The sequence below is a fragment of the Rhinoderma darwinii genome, chromosome 1 (genome assembly GCF_050947455.1).
Source record: "Rhinoderma darwinii isolate aRhiDar2 chromosome 1, aRhiDar2.hap1, whole genome shotgun sequence".
In the NCBI taxonomy this organism is placed as follows: domain Eukaryota; kingdom Metazoa; phylum Chordata; class Amphibia; order Anura; family Rhinodermatidae; genus Rhinoderma; species Rhinoderma darwinii.
In genome coordinates, this window is record NC_134687.1 from 349,788,751 (window position 1) to 349,805,736 (window position 16,986).

The window sequence follows — 16,986 nt, forward strand, 5'->3', positions numbered from 1 at the left end:
CACCTCAAAAAACACTTCACAAGAAGCTCCAAATTAAAAGAAGCTTAATTTTCAGCTTCAAAAACGCCTGAAAATCAGAGGCTGTTTTCTCTGAAGTTTTCAGCCGTTTTTGACTCGGCGTGTGAACATACCCTTACTCCTCACTTATGTACCACTACCTTCGCTGGATACCCATTGCAAAGCAAATTTCATAGTGCGGACAATGACTATTGTCCCATCCTTACATCTCCCCTAATCTTCTGATCCCTACCCACACAATCTCCTGGCAAGACCTTCTTCGATTTCTCCCCCATCCTATACAAGATTTTTCATGTGAATTCCCCATTTGAGGTACTGTAGCAGGTTACCGCATCACATTAGACCCTCCCAGCAGCCAAACTTTTAAAGAAACCTGAAAACCCACCTCTACAGAAAAGCTTGCAATCTGTAATAACCCTCTTTCCAATACACAACTATATCGGCTTCTACACTCACCTTCGCCCAGATTGTAAGCACCAACAAGCAGGGCTCTCACTCATTCGGTACCACTGTTACTTCGTAAGCTTATGTTTATTGCACTTTTCTTGGTCTTCTATTTAATTTACTTATTGCTTGTTTGGGGAAAGAGGTCGGCAAAAATGTCCCTATGAGAGGATTATAGTTCCATATGAAGTAATTTCTCCATTTTATTTTCACTACTTCTCTTCCTAGTTCAATTCCAGTTTTATTGTTAGATTAAATATAGTTTCCCATTGTTCATTGTTTCTTACCATGGTACATAATTTGCTTTCTAGTCTTCTAGTTTCAGATGCAATGTATTTTAAGCCGCAGCAACAGTATGACATGTCCAGTGTCTGAATTGTAACGGTTTTAAAATTTCTCTTAAAAGTTATGTACAACTTTGCACTGAGTTTTCTTTAAAGATTTCTAATTTGGTCATTGGCTTCCTAAACGCAAAATTAAGCAACTTTCTAAATAGGACATTTGTAAGAACGACCACCATTTTTTCTGCTGTAGAGTCAAATTACTACACCTGGAATTGAGGACACCGGGTGACACAAATCTGCTCCAGGGGTGCCTCATGTGTTATCCCTCCTCTCTTTAGGCCCCATGCACACGACCGTGCCCGTAAAATAAAAAAGTAGGACATGTCCTATTTTTTTCGGCAGCTTTCTACGGCATGGACACCCTCCCGTAAATATACAGGCAGGCGTCAGTCAGACATCGTAATTACAGGCCCATTAATTTCTGACGAAAATTTGCAGCAGAATCTCTAGAAAAAAAGCGCTGGTAAAATCGGTCACAGAAATCCACACCAAATATTGCGTTTTTCCTGCTCATTGCTGCGGTTGTTCCACAGCGTTTTTACCTGCGGATTTAGGGTTATTCTTTGCTATAACCAATGTTTATGTGCACTTGCAGATTTCCAGCGGTTTACTGTGTTTCCTCTGCAAAAACCCGCAACAAATCTGATCACCAATGGGTATCAGAAATTCTGCATCTCCGCACAGAACACGCAGCATAAATTGACATGCTGCGAAATTGAAAAACGCACAGCAGAACACTTTCCGCATGATTTTCTAATTCTCATTCACTTTGCGGCTACTGCACAGAATTCCGTTGCGGAAATTCCACAGCATTTACACTACGTGGGAACCCAGCCTTAGAGATAGCAGCCAGGAGGGGAGCTTCAGGGAGAGCAGATCACACAGGCTGCCAGTATCAGAGTGTAGATAGGAAGGAAAGCACAGTGTAGAGTGAAAGCTGTACTCTGTCCAGGATGCTGCTGCCTTCACTAGATCGCCTGTATCACACAGAGCATGTACTGGGAGGGACACTTACACGGGAGAAAAGTTTAAATCTAGGAGCAGGTTGTAAACTGAATAGCAGGTAGTCTGAAAAGGAATGACGATTGCAGGTTGAAACTTAGTGTTTACCTGAAAATAAAAAAAAGTTGCACGGACACGTAAAAATCAGTTATTTCATGTCAAAGATGTATATAATCTTTAAGCAATGATCTTACCATCATCTTGGATGATGCGTCGTAGGTAGTCTGCAATTAAACTTCTTAAGGCTCTTTTATGAGGCACGCCTAATCTATGAGGAAATACTATTGACGTATCAACCACAGTATCGTGAATAAGCTGTAAAAGACAAAATAGGATATGGGATTAAAGCAGTCAACCACGGTATGAAAACATTTGAACGTTCTACCCACCCAAAACCTAGTTCTGTTTGTAAATGTAATCTTAGTAAATCGGTGCAGCTAATTTTTGTTTTCCAACAATGGCTTATGAAAAACAAGATCTTGTCGTATTTAAAAAAGACAGAGGCCAGATTCTAGGATAAATTAAACCAATTTTCCCTTTCTTTAAGCAAATCCTAAAGACTTAAAGCTGTCGCAATGTATTTCCACCGAAATACCCACCAAGACATCTAAGCAAGTCAGTTGCTTTTCCATACCTTAAGTGCTGTCATGTCATTTTCTAACCCATGTCCTATAAGAATGGTATCTGCACTGAAGAGGTTGAGCATAATGGCCTGTACATCTCTAATGGATGTGGTTATATTCTTTAGGTTATCCTCTGTGACACCAGACCACCTATACATATGGTCAAAGGAACAGTATGAGTGTTCTTTATAGCTTCTAGGAAGTAAATCAAGGCAAAACAAGCTAATGACCTTCTATGACAGCATATCAACTTTCTTTAACTTTATTTCTCCATATAGACCAAAAAACACCTGGAAATTCTCTTTAGTGATTGCCCAGAAACAAAATTGTCCCACTTTCACAAAAACTACGGTACATGCTGCGTATTCAAAGGGATGGTAACACTTTGTATCATTCTTCTGAAAAGACCAAAAAGTGTTAGATTGGCTTGGCAGTGGTTTAGAATTTGCATATATAGTGGTCAGCAGGTTTCTATCCATGATAACTGTCCTTGATGTAGGGAAGTTGCAGATGTTGAGGTGCCGACAAGCTGCAGAGTGCTTCTGTTCATAAATAGGGCAATCCCGGTAATTAAAATAGGGTCCCTTTATGCAATTGCCTATTCTATCACCAGCATTTCACCTATTTAACTCTACTGACCCCTCGCTGGCGGCTGCAGTCAAAAGTTCATTGCCGATATCCCCTCTCCTAAACTCATCCTCCGACCAGAAATAGTCTGCCGTTTATTACCATAAAAGGCGCAAAATGTTTGCAGTCGGTCGTCCCGCTTCTTATGCCCGTCCACCGCCTAAAACGGTCTCGCCCTGAATGCAAAAATTTTATCCGAGATAGCACGCATGCGCCCGTCATGTATGGTCCGACACCCTTCCCTGCTTCGTCTGGGTCTCAAATCAAGTTACTGCGCCGCTATGGTGTCCAGTTATGCGCACGCACCAGAGCAGGAAGTCTATACACAAGCGCGGGATTTCGTGTATGCTGGGGATAGGCGATGAGTGGTCAATCAAAAATAAGGCGGCGGGGTAAACTCTGAAAAGCTTGAGGAATGAAGAGAAGACTTTTCAAATGAAGATATGACTCATGCTCATTAGCATACAGCATGGGAACACTAAAAAATTGAATACTAAGCCTTCTTGGAAGTGGGTGAAAAAAACATTTGTGTAAACTAATTATCTTCTACAGGTATTGCTGGTTCAATAGGTGAAATGCTTGTTACGGGTTTCCTTTAAGTTACAATATTTTAGCACTGCACACAGTTCTGAGGAATGCGCTCACAGCTACAGTAGATGAGAACTATTGCGCGGCGCCTGGTAAAAATTAAAGGCCCCAGCGTTTATTGCCGCAGCCTATTCAGTCAGCTGATCAGCGGGGGTGCCGGGAGTCAGGATAGGTCATCAATATCAGATCGATGGGGGGGGGGGGGGCAGTCTAAAGCTAGGTTATCAATACAAGATGCCCCTTTAACCCCTTAATGACCAGCCTATTTTAGACCTTAATGACCAAGCTATTTTTTACGTTATTCCATCGTCGCATTCCAAGAGTGATAGCTTTTTTATTTTTGCGTCGACATCGCTGTATAAGGTCTTGTTTTTTGCGGGACAAGTTGTATTTTTTAATAGCACCATTTTCAGGTACATATAATTTATTGATTCACATTTTTGGGGGGGGGGGGGGGGGGGGGGGAAATAGAAAAAAAATCTGACATTTCGCCACTCTTTTTTGCATCCTAAATCTACGCCGTTTACCGTGTGGTATAAACAAACACAATAACTTTATTCGGCGGGTTGTTACGATTGCAACGATACCAAATTTGTATAGATTTTGTATGTTTTACTACTTTTACACAGTAAAAACGCTAAATTATTTGTTTTTGTGTCTCCATATTTGAAGAGCCGTAACGTTTTTATTTTTTCGCCGATGCAGTTGTGTGTGTGTTTTTTTTTTTGCGGGAAGACTTGTAGTTTTTTATTGGTACCATTTTGGAGTAGATACGACTTTTTGATCACTTTTTAATCACATTTTTTTAAAGTCAGGATTCACAGAAAACAGCAATTTTTCCGTCGTTTTTTACGGCAAATCGTGTTACTAAATGCTCACCTAATAGTCCTGCACATCGTCCACATAATAGCCCCTTCCAATTGTTTACGGGGGAAAGAGGGAACAAACGCTTTCCTAATGTGGTTTATGGGGGAAAGAGGGAACAAACACTCCTAGTGTGGTTTATGGGGGAGGGGAGACACACACACACGCTCCCGATGGCCAATTATTTACACGGGCCAATTATCGTGCAAACAATCGTTCATAGAACGCTTGTTGACGATAATTGCCCTATGTAAACAGGGCAGCGATAAGCAAACATCTGTTTATCTGTTGATCGAATAGTTTTAAACTACTAAAATATTATCGTTGTCGGTTGCATATCTTCCTGTGTAAACAGGGAGACTTGCTACTGACACGATAATATATGGAGACGAGCGATCAGTAACGACCGCTCGTCACCAAACATCGCTCCTTGTGACTGGAGCAAACGAGCACCGATCAGCGATCTGTCTCGTTGATTGGCGCTCGTTGCACCGGCCAAAATTGGCCGATGTAAGAGGACCTTTAGGCATAGGCAATCTCCCCGTGTACAGATGGTGCTGCTGCTGGTAATCTAGGAGCTCAGGACCAGAGGCATAGGCATCTAGATTACACGCCATCAGCACGGACTGAAGTGGCTGACTGGGAACAAGCACTCAGTGGATGATTTGTAATCTTACCGCCATGGGTACTGAGCTCCTTAAGTTCTGCTACTAATAAATCTCTGTACACAGGGAGACCGCATGTGACTAACAGCAATGATGACTGCTCATTCCTCCCTTTGCCCTGCCACAGCTGATGTGTCCAGCGTCAAATATATGTCCCGTAATACACCAGTCCCTCTATAGTGCCACCCTAAGAACCCACCCATGCCCATGGGTGTCTCGTAGTAAATACGACCCTGCTCACAATATATTGGAAAAATTATTTTGACTATTGAAGGCGTCCCCTCTGGTCTTTAAATGAATAGGCTTAGGCCGCACACACACACGGCCGTAGTGATGTGCACGTGCCGTGACTTGCGGCTCGGACAGCTGCAGTCACACGCAAATCACAGGCCGTGCACATTGATTTCAACAAGCCTGGACCGCAAGATGTGGCCGTAATAAGACATGTCTGTTCTTTTTGCGGTCCAGGCTCCTGGGTAATGCACGGACCGCGGAAACCACGGTTGTGTGCATGGGCCCATTGCAATGAATGGGACCGCAATTCACCCGCATTTGTTCATGTGCATGGGGCCTTACATTGCGGCAGTTATAAATTCTGTATCTTTCAAGTGTTAATCATCTTTGTTATCCCTTTTGCTAAATCTGTATTGAAGGCTTTCCTCATATCAAAAGTCCAAGCATTTGGTTCAAAAAAAATTAATAAAAAATACATCTAATCTTTTATTGAAGTATAAAACTAAACAGCGTAGCAATTGCCCTTCATAAAAACCCTAAACCCTTATGTTACACTTTGACCGCTTTAATCTTTACGAGTGTATACTACTTTGAGGCAGATTTAGGTTCTCTACTGAATCTGGTCTAAAACGTTTGAACAACAAAAGTGTCAAGAGCAAAATGTATGTATGTTTTTTTATGGATTTGAAGTGCCAATTGGACTTCATATTCATATATATAAGTGGAGGTTCAGTTTTATACTCCCATGAAACAGGATTATTCTTTTGTGCCATCTTGTTTTTCTTTTCCGGTTGCTTTGACTTGAACCTTTTGAGGATGGCTCCTCAGTAAAATTCAAATTAAAACCTTATAGTTGACATTCCTTTTTAGTGATACTTGCTACAAACACTCCTCCTCTCCCGTGGTGAAAACGGTCTCATCACAACAGACTGCATTGTGGTACATACTGTACTACACACTGGGTAGGAAGCTGCGGGGGTGGTGTACAGTCACCATTCTGAGCTGTGATCTTAAAGAGGCTCTGTCACCAGATTTTGCAACCCATATCTGCTATTGCAGCAGATCGGCGCTGCAATGTAGATTACAGTAACGTTTTTATTTTTAAAAAACAAGCATTTTTGGCCAAGTTATGACCATTTTCGTATTTATGCAAATGAGGCTTGCAAAAGTACAACTGGGCGTGTTGAAAAGTAAAAGTCCAAGTGGGCGTGTATTATGTGCGTACATCGGGGCGTGTTTACTACTTTTACTAGCTGGGCGTTGTGTATAGAAGTATCATCCACTTCTCTTCAGAACGCCCAGCTTCTGGCAGTGCAGACACAGCGTGTTCTCGAGAGATCACTCTGTGACGTCACTCACAGGTCCTGCATCGTGTCGGCACCAGAGGCTACAGATGATTCTGCAGCAGCATCAGCATTTGCAGGTAAGTAGCTACATCGACTTACCTGCAAACGCCAATGCTGCTGCAGAATCATCTGTAGCCTCTGGTGCCGATGTGTCCTCGCTCGTCTGACACGATGCAGGACCTGTGAGTGACGTCACAGCGTGATCTCTCGAGAACACGGCTGTGTCTGCACTGCCAGGAGCTGGGCGTTGTGAAGAGAAGTGGATGATACGTCTCATCAGAACGCCCAGCTAGTAAAAGAAGTAAACACGCCCCGATGTACGCACATAATACACGCCCAGTTGTACTTTTACTTTTCAACACGCCCAGCTGTACTTTTGCAAGCCTCATTTGCATAAATACGAAAATGGTCATAACTTGGCCAAAAATGCTCGTTTTTTAAAAATAAAAACTTTACTGTAATCTACATTGCAGCGCCGATCTGCTGCAATAGCAGATAGGGGTTGCAAAATCTGGTGACAGAGCCTCTTTAATTCATTCTTTCGTATCTCAGTGCTGCGGCTAAGATGGTTTTTCTCAGTCGCTGCAATCTGATGTGTGACATCAGAGAATGCAGCTGCAGAACCAAAATTACCAGAGAACAGGCTGTGTGCTGGGGGGCATAAGGGTATCTTCTACTGATAGAACCGGACTACAGTAGAGACTTTAGTCAGAATCCAACTGTTAACCACAAAAAGGTGATGTCGTTTTTGCACTAAATAACCAACTAAAAAACATTTAAATTAAAAGATGCCGTTTATTATGAAGGGAGCAACAATTAGCACATTTAAATGACGTCTCTCATAAAGATGAACGTCTTGCTATTTAAGCTAAAGGAGTATAAACCATCACCTATACATTTATGCGGAAACTACTGGAGAAGCCAACACATCTTACTACCATAACACATTTGAATACAACAAGGTAATCCTTTCAGTAAGCCCGAAGGAACACCTCAGATACATAATGTCAAAACAAGCATTAAAAACAAAGTATACATACCTGGTGTTATAGTCTATAATGTCATTATCAGGCTTCACAAATGTATCATAAACCACCTGTAAGCTAGGATCGACCACTGTAACTCTGGCAAGTTCCAGACCATGGGTTGTGTAACACTATATATGGTATATAGAAGACGATTAAAAAAGACAAAAGAAAGAAACAAAGTAACCAGTAGTTTTGAACTCTGCATTTGATTACCATTTCACAATCCACAGAAAAGATTCCAGGATTTCCATCTGATGGTTGAAGTTTGACAAAAGTTTTTATAAACCCATCAAGATTTTCTTTTTGACCATCGTGCACATGTAGCTTCAGGAAGGGGGGAAAAAATAATAAAGCTGTAAAGATGGTTTGCAAATAAACGGCCATTCAGATTTAGGAGCGCCACGCCTTTCAGTTTTAAAGAACACCTGTTTGCCAAAGTCTTTCAAGTAAGGCCCCATTCACATCAGTTTGTGCTATCCACAGCGTCCACGTTTTTTTTTTTTATAATATAAAAACGTGGACCTTTCAAAACATGTAGCATTTTCGGTTTAAGGAAGTGGTTTTTTTTATAGCGTGTATGCTTAGCATATACTCAGTCGGTATACGTTTTTTTTTGTAAACTTTTTTTTTTTTTATTTAAGTGAAGTGATCGAAAAAAAATAAATGTACAGCATTACATTGCATAAGTCGTTCTTTGAGATCAATGCTAAAAAAAAGTTACGTCGCGTATATCTTTTTTTGAAGTACAAAATAGCGTAGCAGACTGCGCTTTTCAGTACTTTTGAAAAACCGTATCCCAACATAAACCACGACGAACCTAGACCAAACGGATGATATTTTGGTCTACGTTTGACCAATTATAGTCTATGTATACGCCAAGCTATACGTTTCAATACTTGTGTTTAAAAAAAAAAAAAAAAAAGTGTATGCTCGGCGGATAGCACAAACGCAATATGAATGGTGCCTGATCTGAGTAAACAAAATGGCCCCATAATTTACAACATTTGTTCTGCCCTGCCCTTTAAAATCAGTAAATAAGCATTTGTGATGCTAACTGGGAAGGATCTCAAACAAGCCTGTGAAGCATATTAAAATCCAACCTGATCCATTGTTCCTGCAGCTTATTCCCCTTCCATTGAAATGAATAGGTTTATGGTAGGGTCTGGTGAAATAGCGATGGACGATCCTTCGTTTAGCCTAACTGCTTGCTTGTGTGGCAAGCTTAAGTACTTTTTATGCAGAATTTGAAATTTTAGATTCAATTTACTGACCTCTTAAAACGTAAATTTTGTAAGATCTGAATTTTTCCTTTCAGAAATTTTAGCAGAAATACACACATTATGACTACTATCTAATATCCAGAGTAACCACCATGTGCAGCACATATAGCAGCTAGATGGGCTGAGTGACTCAATAAGGTGCTGGTAGGTTGTCTCAGGTATCTGTGCATCCCACATTTGCTGGAGGGTGCGTGGGGGAGAATCCATAGCACGAATAAGACGATCGAGGTGGTCCCACAGATGCGCAATTGGGGTCAAGTCTGGCGAATTAGGGGGCCATGGAAGTACTTGGAAGTCTTAGTGGTTGGAAGAGCACGACCGTCAGACATTTCTAGCCGTGTAACATGTCGAATTGTCTTGCTGGAAGATTCCATCCGCCTCAGGAAAGACAAAACAGCATTTATGGAGGGGGGGGGGGGGGGGGTACGACGTGATCTGCAACAATTGATTCATACACAAAACGGTACAGAATGCCTTCCACATGGATGAGTGGGCCCAGAGAATGCCAGGAGAGAAATTCCCCAGATCATAACGCTGCCGCCACCAGCTTGTGTTCTCCCAGCCATGGTTGCAGGGTGTTTGCGCTCTGATGTTTTTTGCCTGACACACCAATGTCCACCAGTTTGATGATGCAGAAAAAAAATTTGACTAGTCGGAGAAGGCAACCCTTTGCCAATCATCGGTGGTCCAATTCAGATACTGCCGTGCAAATTTAAGCCTTTTATGATGCACCTTTGTTAGCATAGGAGAGGTGACCATCAGTCTGCTTCGGAGCCCCATACGCAGTAAGGCTTGCTAAAATGTTTTAGACACATGTCTGGTAGCCCCCTGGTTGATTTGCACGGTTAGCTGCTCCACTGCAGTGTGTAGTTTGGCCCTCCCGCATCTTCATAGCCGACATTCCTGACATCAATGGCACATGGTGCTCCGCAGTTTCCACGCTGATTATTCCCAATGGTGCCATTTGTCCACTCACGATAAACTTTCACCACAGCAGCATGCGACTAGTTTACAAACTGCGCTGTTTGAGAAATACCACCGCCCTTGGCCTGAAAACCAATAACCCTTTTTGCAAATCTGATAAATCGACCTTTTCACATGGCAACAACGAGTGATGTGTTCAGACAGCCTATCGCACACCTTATATACCCACCAAGCCAGCCCACAACATCACTACTTTCTTGGGCTACACGCTGCCGACATCGAAAGAGGGAGGTGGTCATAATAAGGTGACTGGACTGTGATATGTAATAGTTAGATACACAAGAGAATGTAGATTTTACCTTTGCCATTTGACATCCTGGTGTCCCTACAGCCGCTTCACAACAACTATAGCGCGTTTCCATACCACCTGGGACTTAAATTTTAAACAGAAATATATCAAACTAATTGACTAGCCTACAGCTTTATTAATTTTATACTACAACTGAAAAACAGCCAACTTGCCTTTATGTCTCAAAACTTTACCAGAGTGATAACTACACTCTTCTTTACGTAGATGGTTTCCATGAGAGGTTATAGAATAGGTTTCTCCACAACGACAGCACACTCGTCTTAATGCTATAAGGAATAAAAGTTAAACTTTATAGGTTTTAGAATGTATTTTGAATGACTAATTAAAAGTGTGCCTAATGGTGAGGCTTGGAGCCATAGTCTGCATGCATTTTGACATAGGGAATGAAGTTTATTTCTGCCGTTTTAATATGAATAAAAAAGTAAAAAACCAAAAAATAGCGTTTTCTAAAGCGTAAAAAAAAAAAAGTGTTTGCACAAAATTACACTAAATGAAAAAAATGCCAATTTTTCTCCTGGCATGGATGAATAGAAATATATATGTGTGTGTATATATATATATATATATATATATATATATATATAATGTGGTAAAGATCAAACAGCAAAAGCCACACTGAAAAATTACTTACCATCAGTGCCTACAGTTTTAGATAATGTGCCGTGTATGAAAGCACTACCAGGTTTGTCAGGGTGCGTTCTAGGATATCCATTCTCTATTAATTGGTCTTCAGAGAGAAGATAATCCTTGAGCAGGTTGTAAAGATTAGGTCCGGCAAGTTCTGAAAAGCAAGTTTGTTGTTATAATACAACCTTGATTTCATTTGTGGGACTAACAAAACAACTAGTAAATCACTGTATTCTACAGACATGTACTATTAATTGTACACCATTATTCAAAATACCCTTTTGCCCTAAACAAAAAAATGTGTTCACATTTTAGGAGGGGTACAATTAGTATTACCGGAGATGCTCTTGTTTTTCAGTTAATGGGTGCTTTAACCCCTTCCCGTCGTAAACAACAACTTTCAGATTTTAATTTTCGTTTTTTCCTCCCCACCTTCCAAAAGCCATAACGTCTTTAATTTTCCGTCGATATAGTACTATGAGGGCTTGATTTTTGCGGGACGAGTTGTAGTTTTTCGTAGCGCCATTTATTTTGCCATATAATGTACTAGGAAACTGGGAAAAACTTATTTGTGGGGTAGAAAATGAAAAAAACAGCGACTCTTCCTTGGTTTTTTGCACGCCGTTTTTAAGGAATTCACTGTGCAATTAAAACAACATGTTAACTTTATTCTGTGGCTCAATACAATTACGGCGATACCAAATTTATATAGTTTTTTTTCTATATTTCACTACTTTTACAAGTAAAAACCAAAGTGTAAAAAAGAAAATTTATTTTGTGTCGCCAAATTCCGAGAGCCATAACTTTTTTTATTTTTCCGTCGATTAACCCCTACCCGCACGAGTAACTGTACGTCGTTGTGAGAGGTTACTTCCCGCTCGAGGACGTACAGTTACTGACACTCCACTCTTGCCAGCCAGCGGTCCTTTGCCGCTGATTTCGGCGAATTAACCCCTTAAATTCGGCGATCGGTTGCAATCGCCAAATTTGAGGGGTTTCTAGCATATCGGCAGACCCCGGTCCGAAATCGCGGGGTTTGCTGATAGTATGGCAAATGGAAGCCAAACAATGGCTTTCGGGTCTGCCAACCTTCGGCTGGTCCTGATAGGCTTCCTGTCAGAGTGACAGGAAGTCAGTGTGTCGTTCCCAATGCACTGTCGGCGACAAGGTGTGAATCGGGAACTGGGAAATCAGCTGTCCCCGACCGCTGACACTCCAGTGTTGCCGATCAGCGGCTCATCGCCGCTGATTTCGGCAATTAACCCGATAAATGTGGTGCTCGATTGCGATCACCACATTTAGGAGGTTTGTAGCACATCAGCAGCCCCCATGCAATTGTGGGGGCCGCTGATGCTTGTGATGGCATCCGGAGGCCAGGCAACGGCCTCTGGATCTGCCATGTATGGAAGCCTATGAGGATCAGCCTCTGGCTGGTCCTCGTAGACTGTCAGTGTGACGTCACAGCCACTCTGACAGTTGGAATACGTTACACTACTAGGTAGTGTAATGTATTATAGCAGCGATCAGAGCTGCAGGTAAAAAAAAGAAAAGTGTAAAAAGTAAAAAAAAAAAAGTTAATAAAAATGTTTTCTCCAAGTGTAAAAATAAAAAAAGTTTTTGTTTTCCTATAATAAAAGTCATTTATTATAGGGGAAAAATGAAAACGTTAAAAAAAACAAAAACATTTGGTATCACAGTGTTCGTAACAACCCAAACTATGAAACTATGTTATTTTTCCAGCACGGTGAACGCCGCAAACAAAATAAACGGAAAACTATGTCAGCATCGCTATTTTTTGGTCACCACCTCTCCCAAGATATAGAATAAAAAGTGATCAAAAAGTCGCATTTACCCCAAAATAGTACCAATAAAAACTACAACCCGTTCAGCAAAAAACAAGACCTCCCACAAATTTGACGAAAAAATAAAAAAGTTACGGCTCAGAATAGCGTGTCTCAGAAAATAAAATTTTATAGAAACGTAATTTTATTGTGCAAACGCTGCAAAACTTAAAAAAGACCAAAACTATACACATATGGTATCGCCGTAATCGTACCGACCGGCAGAATAAAGTAAAACTTAATTTATTGCACACGGTGAACGCTGTAAGAAATAAAAGAATTTAAAAGCACCAAAAATCGCTTTTTCTTGGTCACCTTCGCTCTAAAAAAGATCCTGTGGGGTCAAAATGCTCACTATACCCCTAGAAAAATGCCTTGAGGGGTTTAGTTTCCAAAATGGGGTCACTTTTGGGGGGTTTCGACTGTTTAGGTACCACAAGACCTGCTCAAACCTGACATGGTGCCTAAAATATATTCCTAAAAAAGGAGGCCCCAAAATCCACTAGGTGCTCCTTTGCTTCTGAGGCCTGTGTTTCAGTCCATTAGGACACTAGGGCCACATGTGGGGTATTTCTAAAAACTGCAGAGTCTGGGCAAGAAATATGGAGTTGCGTTTCTCTGGTAAAACATTCTGTGTTACAGATTTTTTTTATTACAAATTAATTTCGGCAAAAAAAATGACATTTGTAAATTTCACCTCTACTTTGCCTTAATTCCTGTGAAACGCCTAAAGGGTTAAAATACTTTCTGAATGTGGTTTTGAATACCTTGAGGGGTGCAGTTTTCAAAATGGGGTGATTTATGGGGACTTTCTAATATAGAAGGCCCTCAAAGCCACTTCAGAACTGAACTGGTCCCTGAAAAAATGGCCTATTGAAATTTTCTTGAAAATATGAGAAATTGCTGCTAAAGTTCTAAGCCTCGTAACGTCCTAGAAAAATAAAAGGACGTGAAAAAAAATGATGCAAATATAAAGTAGACATATGGGAAATGTTAACTAGTAACTATTTAAGCAGATACATTTAAATTGAGAAAAATTAAAGAATTTTTGCTAAAATTTGAAGTTTTTCATAAATAAATATTGAATTTATCGACCAAATTTTTCACTAACATAAAGTACAATATGTCACGAGAAAACAATCTCAGAATCGCTTGGATAGGCAAAAGCATTCCGGAGTTATCACCACATAAAGTGACACGTCAGATTTGCAAAAATCATGTGTGTCCACAAGGCCAAAACAGGCTGTGTCCTAAAGGGGTTAAGTGGTATGAGGGCTTATTTTTTGCGGGAGAAGCTGTAGCTTTTAATACCATTTTGGTGTACATGCGACGGCTTGATCACATTTCATTTTTTGTGGGAGATGAGGTGACCAAAAAAAAAATAAAAAATATAGAGAGATTTTGGCGTTTACAATTATATATTTTTTTAATTATATATTATAATAGTTCAGACTTTTGCGGACGCGGCGATAGCAATTATGTTTATTTTAACTATGCTCTAGGGGGGGCAATGGGAAAAAGGGGGGGTTTTTTGAACAAACTTTATTGCACTCATTTTTACTTTATTAGTCCCCCTAGGGGACTTCAACCAGCGATCGTTAGTATTGAAGTATATCGTGCAAGCGATCTGAGGGCTTAAAGCGGAGGCAGGGCTTAATAGTTGCACAAAGATGGCGGACCTGGGGGCCAATACCCACAGCCAACACCCGCATCGTATGGAGCAGGTTCACTACGTGACCCCGCTCCATATTTCCCCCTACGCGGCTATGACGTAACTGTATGTCATATGTCGGGAAGGGGTTAAGGCCCTCTGCAGATTACATTTCCTCAGATAAACAAGTTCATAGGGCTCCAATAGCCCGCAGGAGGTTAAAAGTGTCCTTTTAGCCTACGTTAATATACTTTTTTTATTTATTTTTTTTAAGACTGGAATAGCGTAGTATACTATGCTTTTTAATGTGAGTCTATGGATGAGATATACCACTGTACGGCATCCGTCACAGGTATACGTTAAACATACCTTGGAACGCTTCCACTGCTTTCTATACTCATCCCCGGCGTAACCGGTATGCGTCGGCCTACTTTGACAAAATTATATAGGAAATCAACTTCTATGCCACATTCCTATCTAGAGTGATCTGAAGAAAAATAAAAAACGTGTGGCAGCGTGTAGCCCAGAAAGTGATGTGTCATGGGCTGGCTTGGTGGGCATATAAGGTGTGCTATAGGCTGTTTGATTGCCCCTTTTACTCATGGCAAAAACGAGTGATGTGTTCAAAGTTGCAAAAAGGGAGGATTTGGCTTTCGGGCCAAGCGTGGCAGTATTTCTCAAACCACACAGTTTGTGAACTGTTCACGTGTTGCTGTGGTGCAAGTGTATCTTGAGTGGACAAATGGCACGATTGGATATAACCGGCGTTGAAACTGCGGCGCACGATGTGCCATTGATGTGAGAGGTGAACGTCAGCTACGAAGGTGCGCGAGGGCCGAATGACCAGGTGTGTGTCAAACAATTCAGCGAACCCTACTGCATATGGGGCTCCGAAGCAGACAGATGATCACTGCTCCTGTGCTAACAAAAGGTGCATCAGAGGAAAAAAAAAAAAAAAAAGCTTCAGTTTGCACGGCCGTATCTGAATTGGACCAAAGGGTTGGCATGGTCTTGCTGGAAGAATCTGACAGTGGTTGGAAGAGCGTGACCAAGACTTCAAGTGCTACCCTGGTCCCCTAATTCACCAAACTTGAACCCAATTGACCATCTGTGGGACCACCTCAATCATCTTGTTCGCTCTATGGATCCTCCCCCATGCAGCCTCCAGCAAATGTGGGCTGCACAGCAGTCAGCATGGCTCCAGATACCGGAGACCACCTACCATCACCTCATTGAGTCACTCCCAGCCCATCTAGCTGCTGTCCATGCTGCACCTGGCGGTTACATTATTATGACCACCAGCTAATCTCCAGAGTGAGACACAAATCCACTGTTCAGTGTATGACAACAGATGTGGGTGCATGCCACAGGGACCTGATTCACGTTCCTTCTGGATATAAAAAAGTCAAAAGTAGGCAGCACTCCAAAAATTAGTGAAGAAAAGGGAGCTTTACCAGGACAAGACTATGAAATGGTGGTCATGGTTCCATTTGTAAAAGATCACTTTTGAAAATGACCTTACACGTTGCATAAAGAGACGCTCACCTACCATTTTTGTCATCTTGCTTCTTTGATCCAATTCTCACCTTTCTGCTGCCCGACTTCTGCAAGCCTAAATATTTAAAAATATTTTGGCATCAGTTTTTAACCTAATAATCTTCTAATGCATAAGTATAAACCTGAAAATGGATTTGGTTAAGACTCAAAGCTATCAGCTAGCCACATATTCAGATCCTGCAAATTAAAGTCGAAAGCAGGACTGCAAAGGAAATTTTCTATTAGCGCTTAGTTGCAACCTTTCGGCTTCAGAAAAGAACATATTGTAAAGCTGAAGTGTTGTAAATAGACGCAACTAAATGGGCTACGGCTTATGAATTCACCCGCATCTTTAGCTCACGTAGAGTCTACAACTGGGTCTTTAAAACGTAATATACTCATGGGATTCCATTAAATTATATTCTCATGAACACCTGGCTGCTGAAGTTCTCGAACTTGCATTTTGGTTCTGTTTTTAAAGTCTACAGACTTAGGCCCTTTTCACATCTGACTGCACAGAACGGAAACACGAACGCAGAGGTGCAGAATGGAAATGCCAGAAGCGCAGGTCCCATTGGGCGTCTGTTGTCTCGACTGTTCAATTGAACCCATTGACTTTAAGGCGTTCCCTCGGTTTTCTGTGAATTTACCAAAAATAGCGCCGCATGCCGATTAGTGTTTCCGGTATCTTTGGCGGAATCTTCAACAGAGACCCCTAATGGGGCCCCCAATGCAGAAATGAAAAGGCCCTTACAGATGTAAAACATGGCCAGGTCCTGTCAGAGTACAGATTGGAACAGTGTCTACCTCAAACATAGAACCCACAGCTTCTGTGGAACTTTTTAATGATCTTTCATGCAAGTGCAAATTGATTGGTGGGTAAAGCAGTTAGGAATATGCACCCTAATAGTGTGCATTACAGAAAAACACCACATGGATAAAAACCATAAACAGTTCACTTGTCAAAGTTGTTC

The 16,986-nt window shown here is 41.3% G+C and overlaps 1 protein-coding gene across 1 annotated transcript in view; it reads right to left on the minus strand.

The window, feature by feature from the left end:
• Positions 1 to 16,986, minus strand: part of LOC142651583 (RNA exonuclease 1 homolog) — a 55,382-nt gene that overhangs the window by 4,909 nt on the left and 33,487 nt on the right. The window contains exons 8-15 of the mRNA XM_075826476.1: positions 16,026 to 16,088; positions 10,989 to 11,138; positions 10,510 to 10,623; positions 10,347 to 10,420; positions 7,997 to 8,107; positions 7,796 to 7,911; positions 2,443 to 2,581; positions 2,003 to 2,123 (exon numbers count right to left, since the gene is read on the minus strand). Of these exons, the coding sequence (XP_075682591.1) occupies positions 2,003 to 2,123; positions 2,443 to 2,581; positions 7,796 to 7,911; positions 7,997 to 8,107; positions 10,347 to 10,420; positions 10,510 to 10,623; positions 10,989 to 11,138; positions 16,026 to 16,088 (888 nt within the window). The remainder of the gene's footprint in view (positions 1 to 2,002; positions 2,124 to 2,442; positions 2,582 to 7,795; positions 7,912 to 7,996; positions 8,108 to 10,346; positions 10,421 to 10,509; positions 10,624 to 10,988; positions 11,139 to 16,025; positions 16,089 to 16,986) is intronic.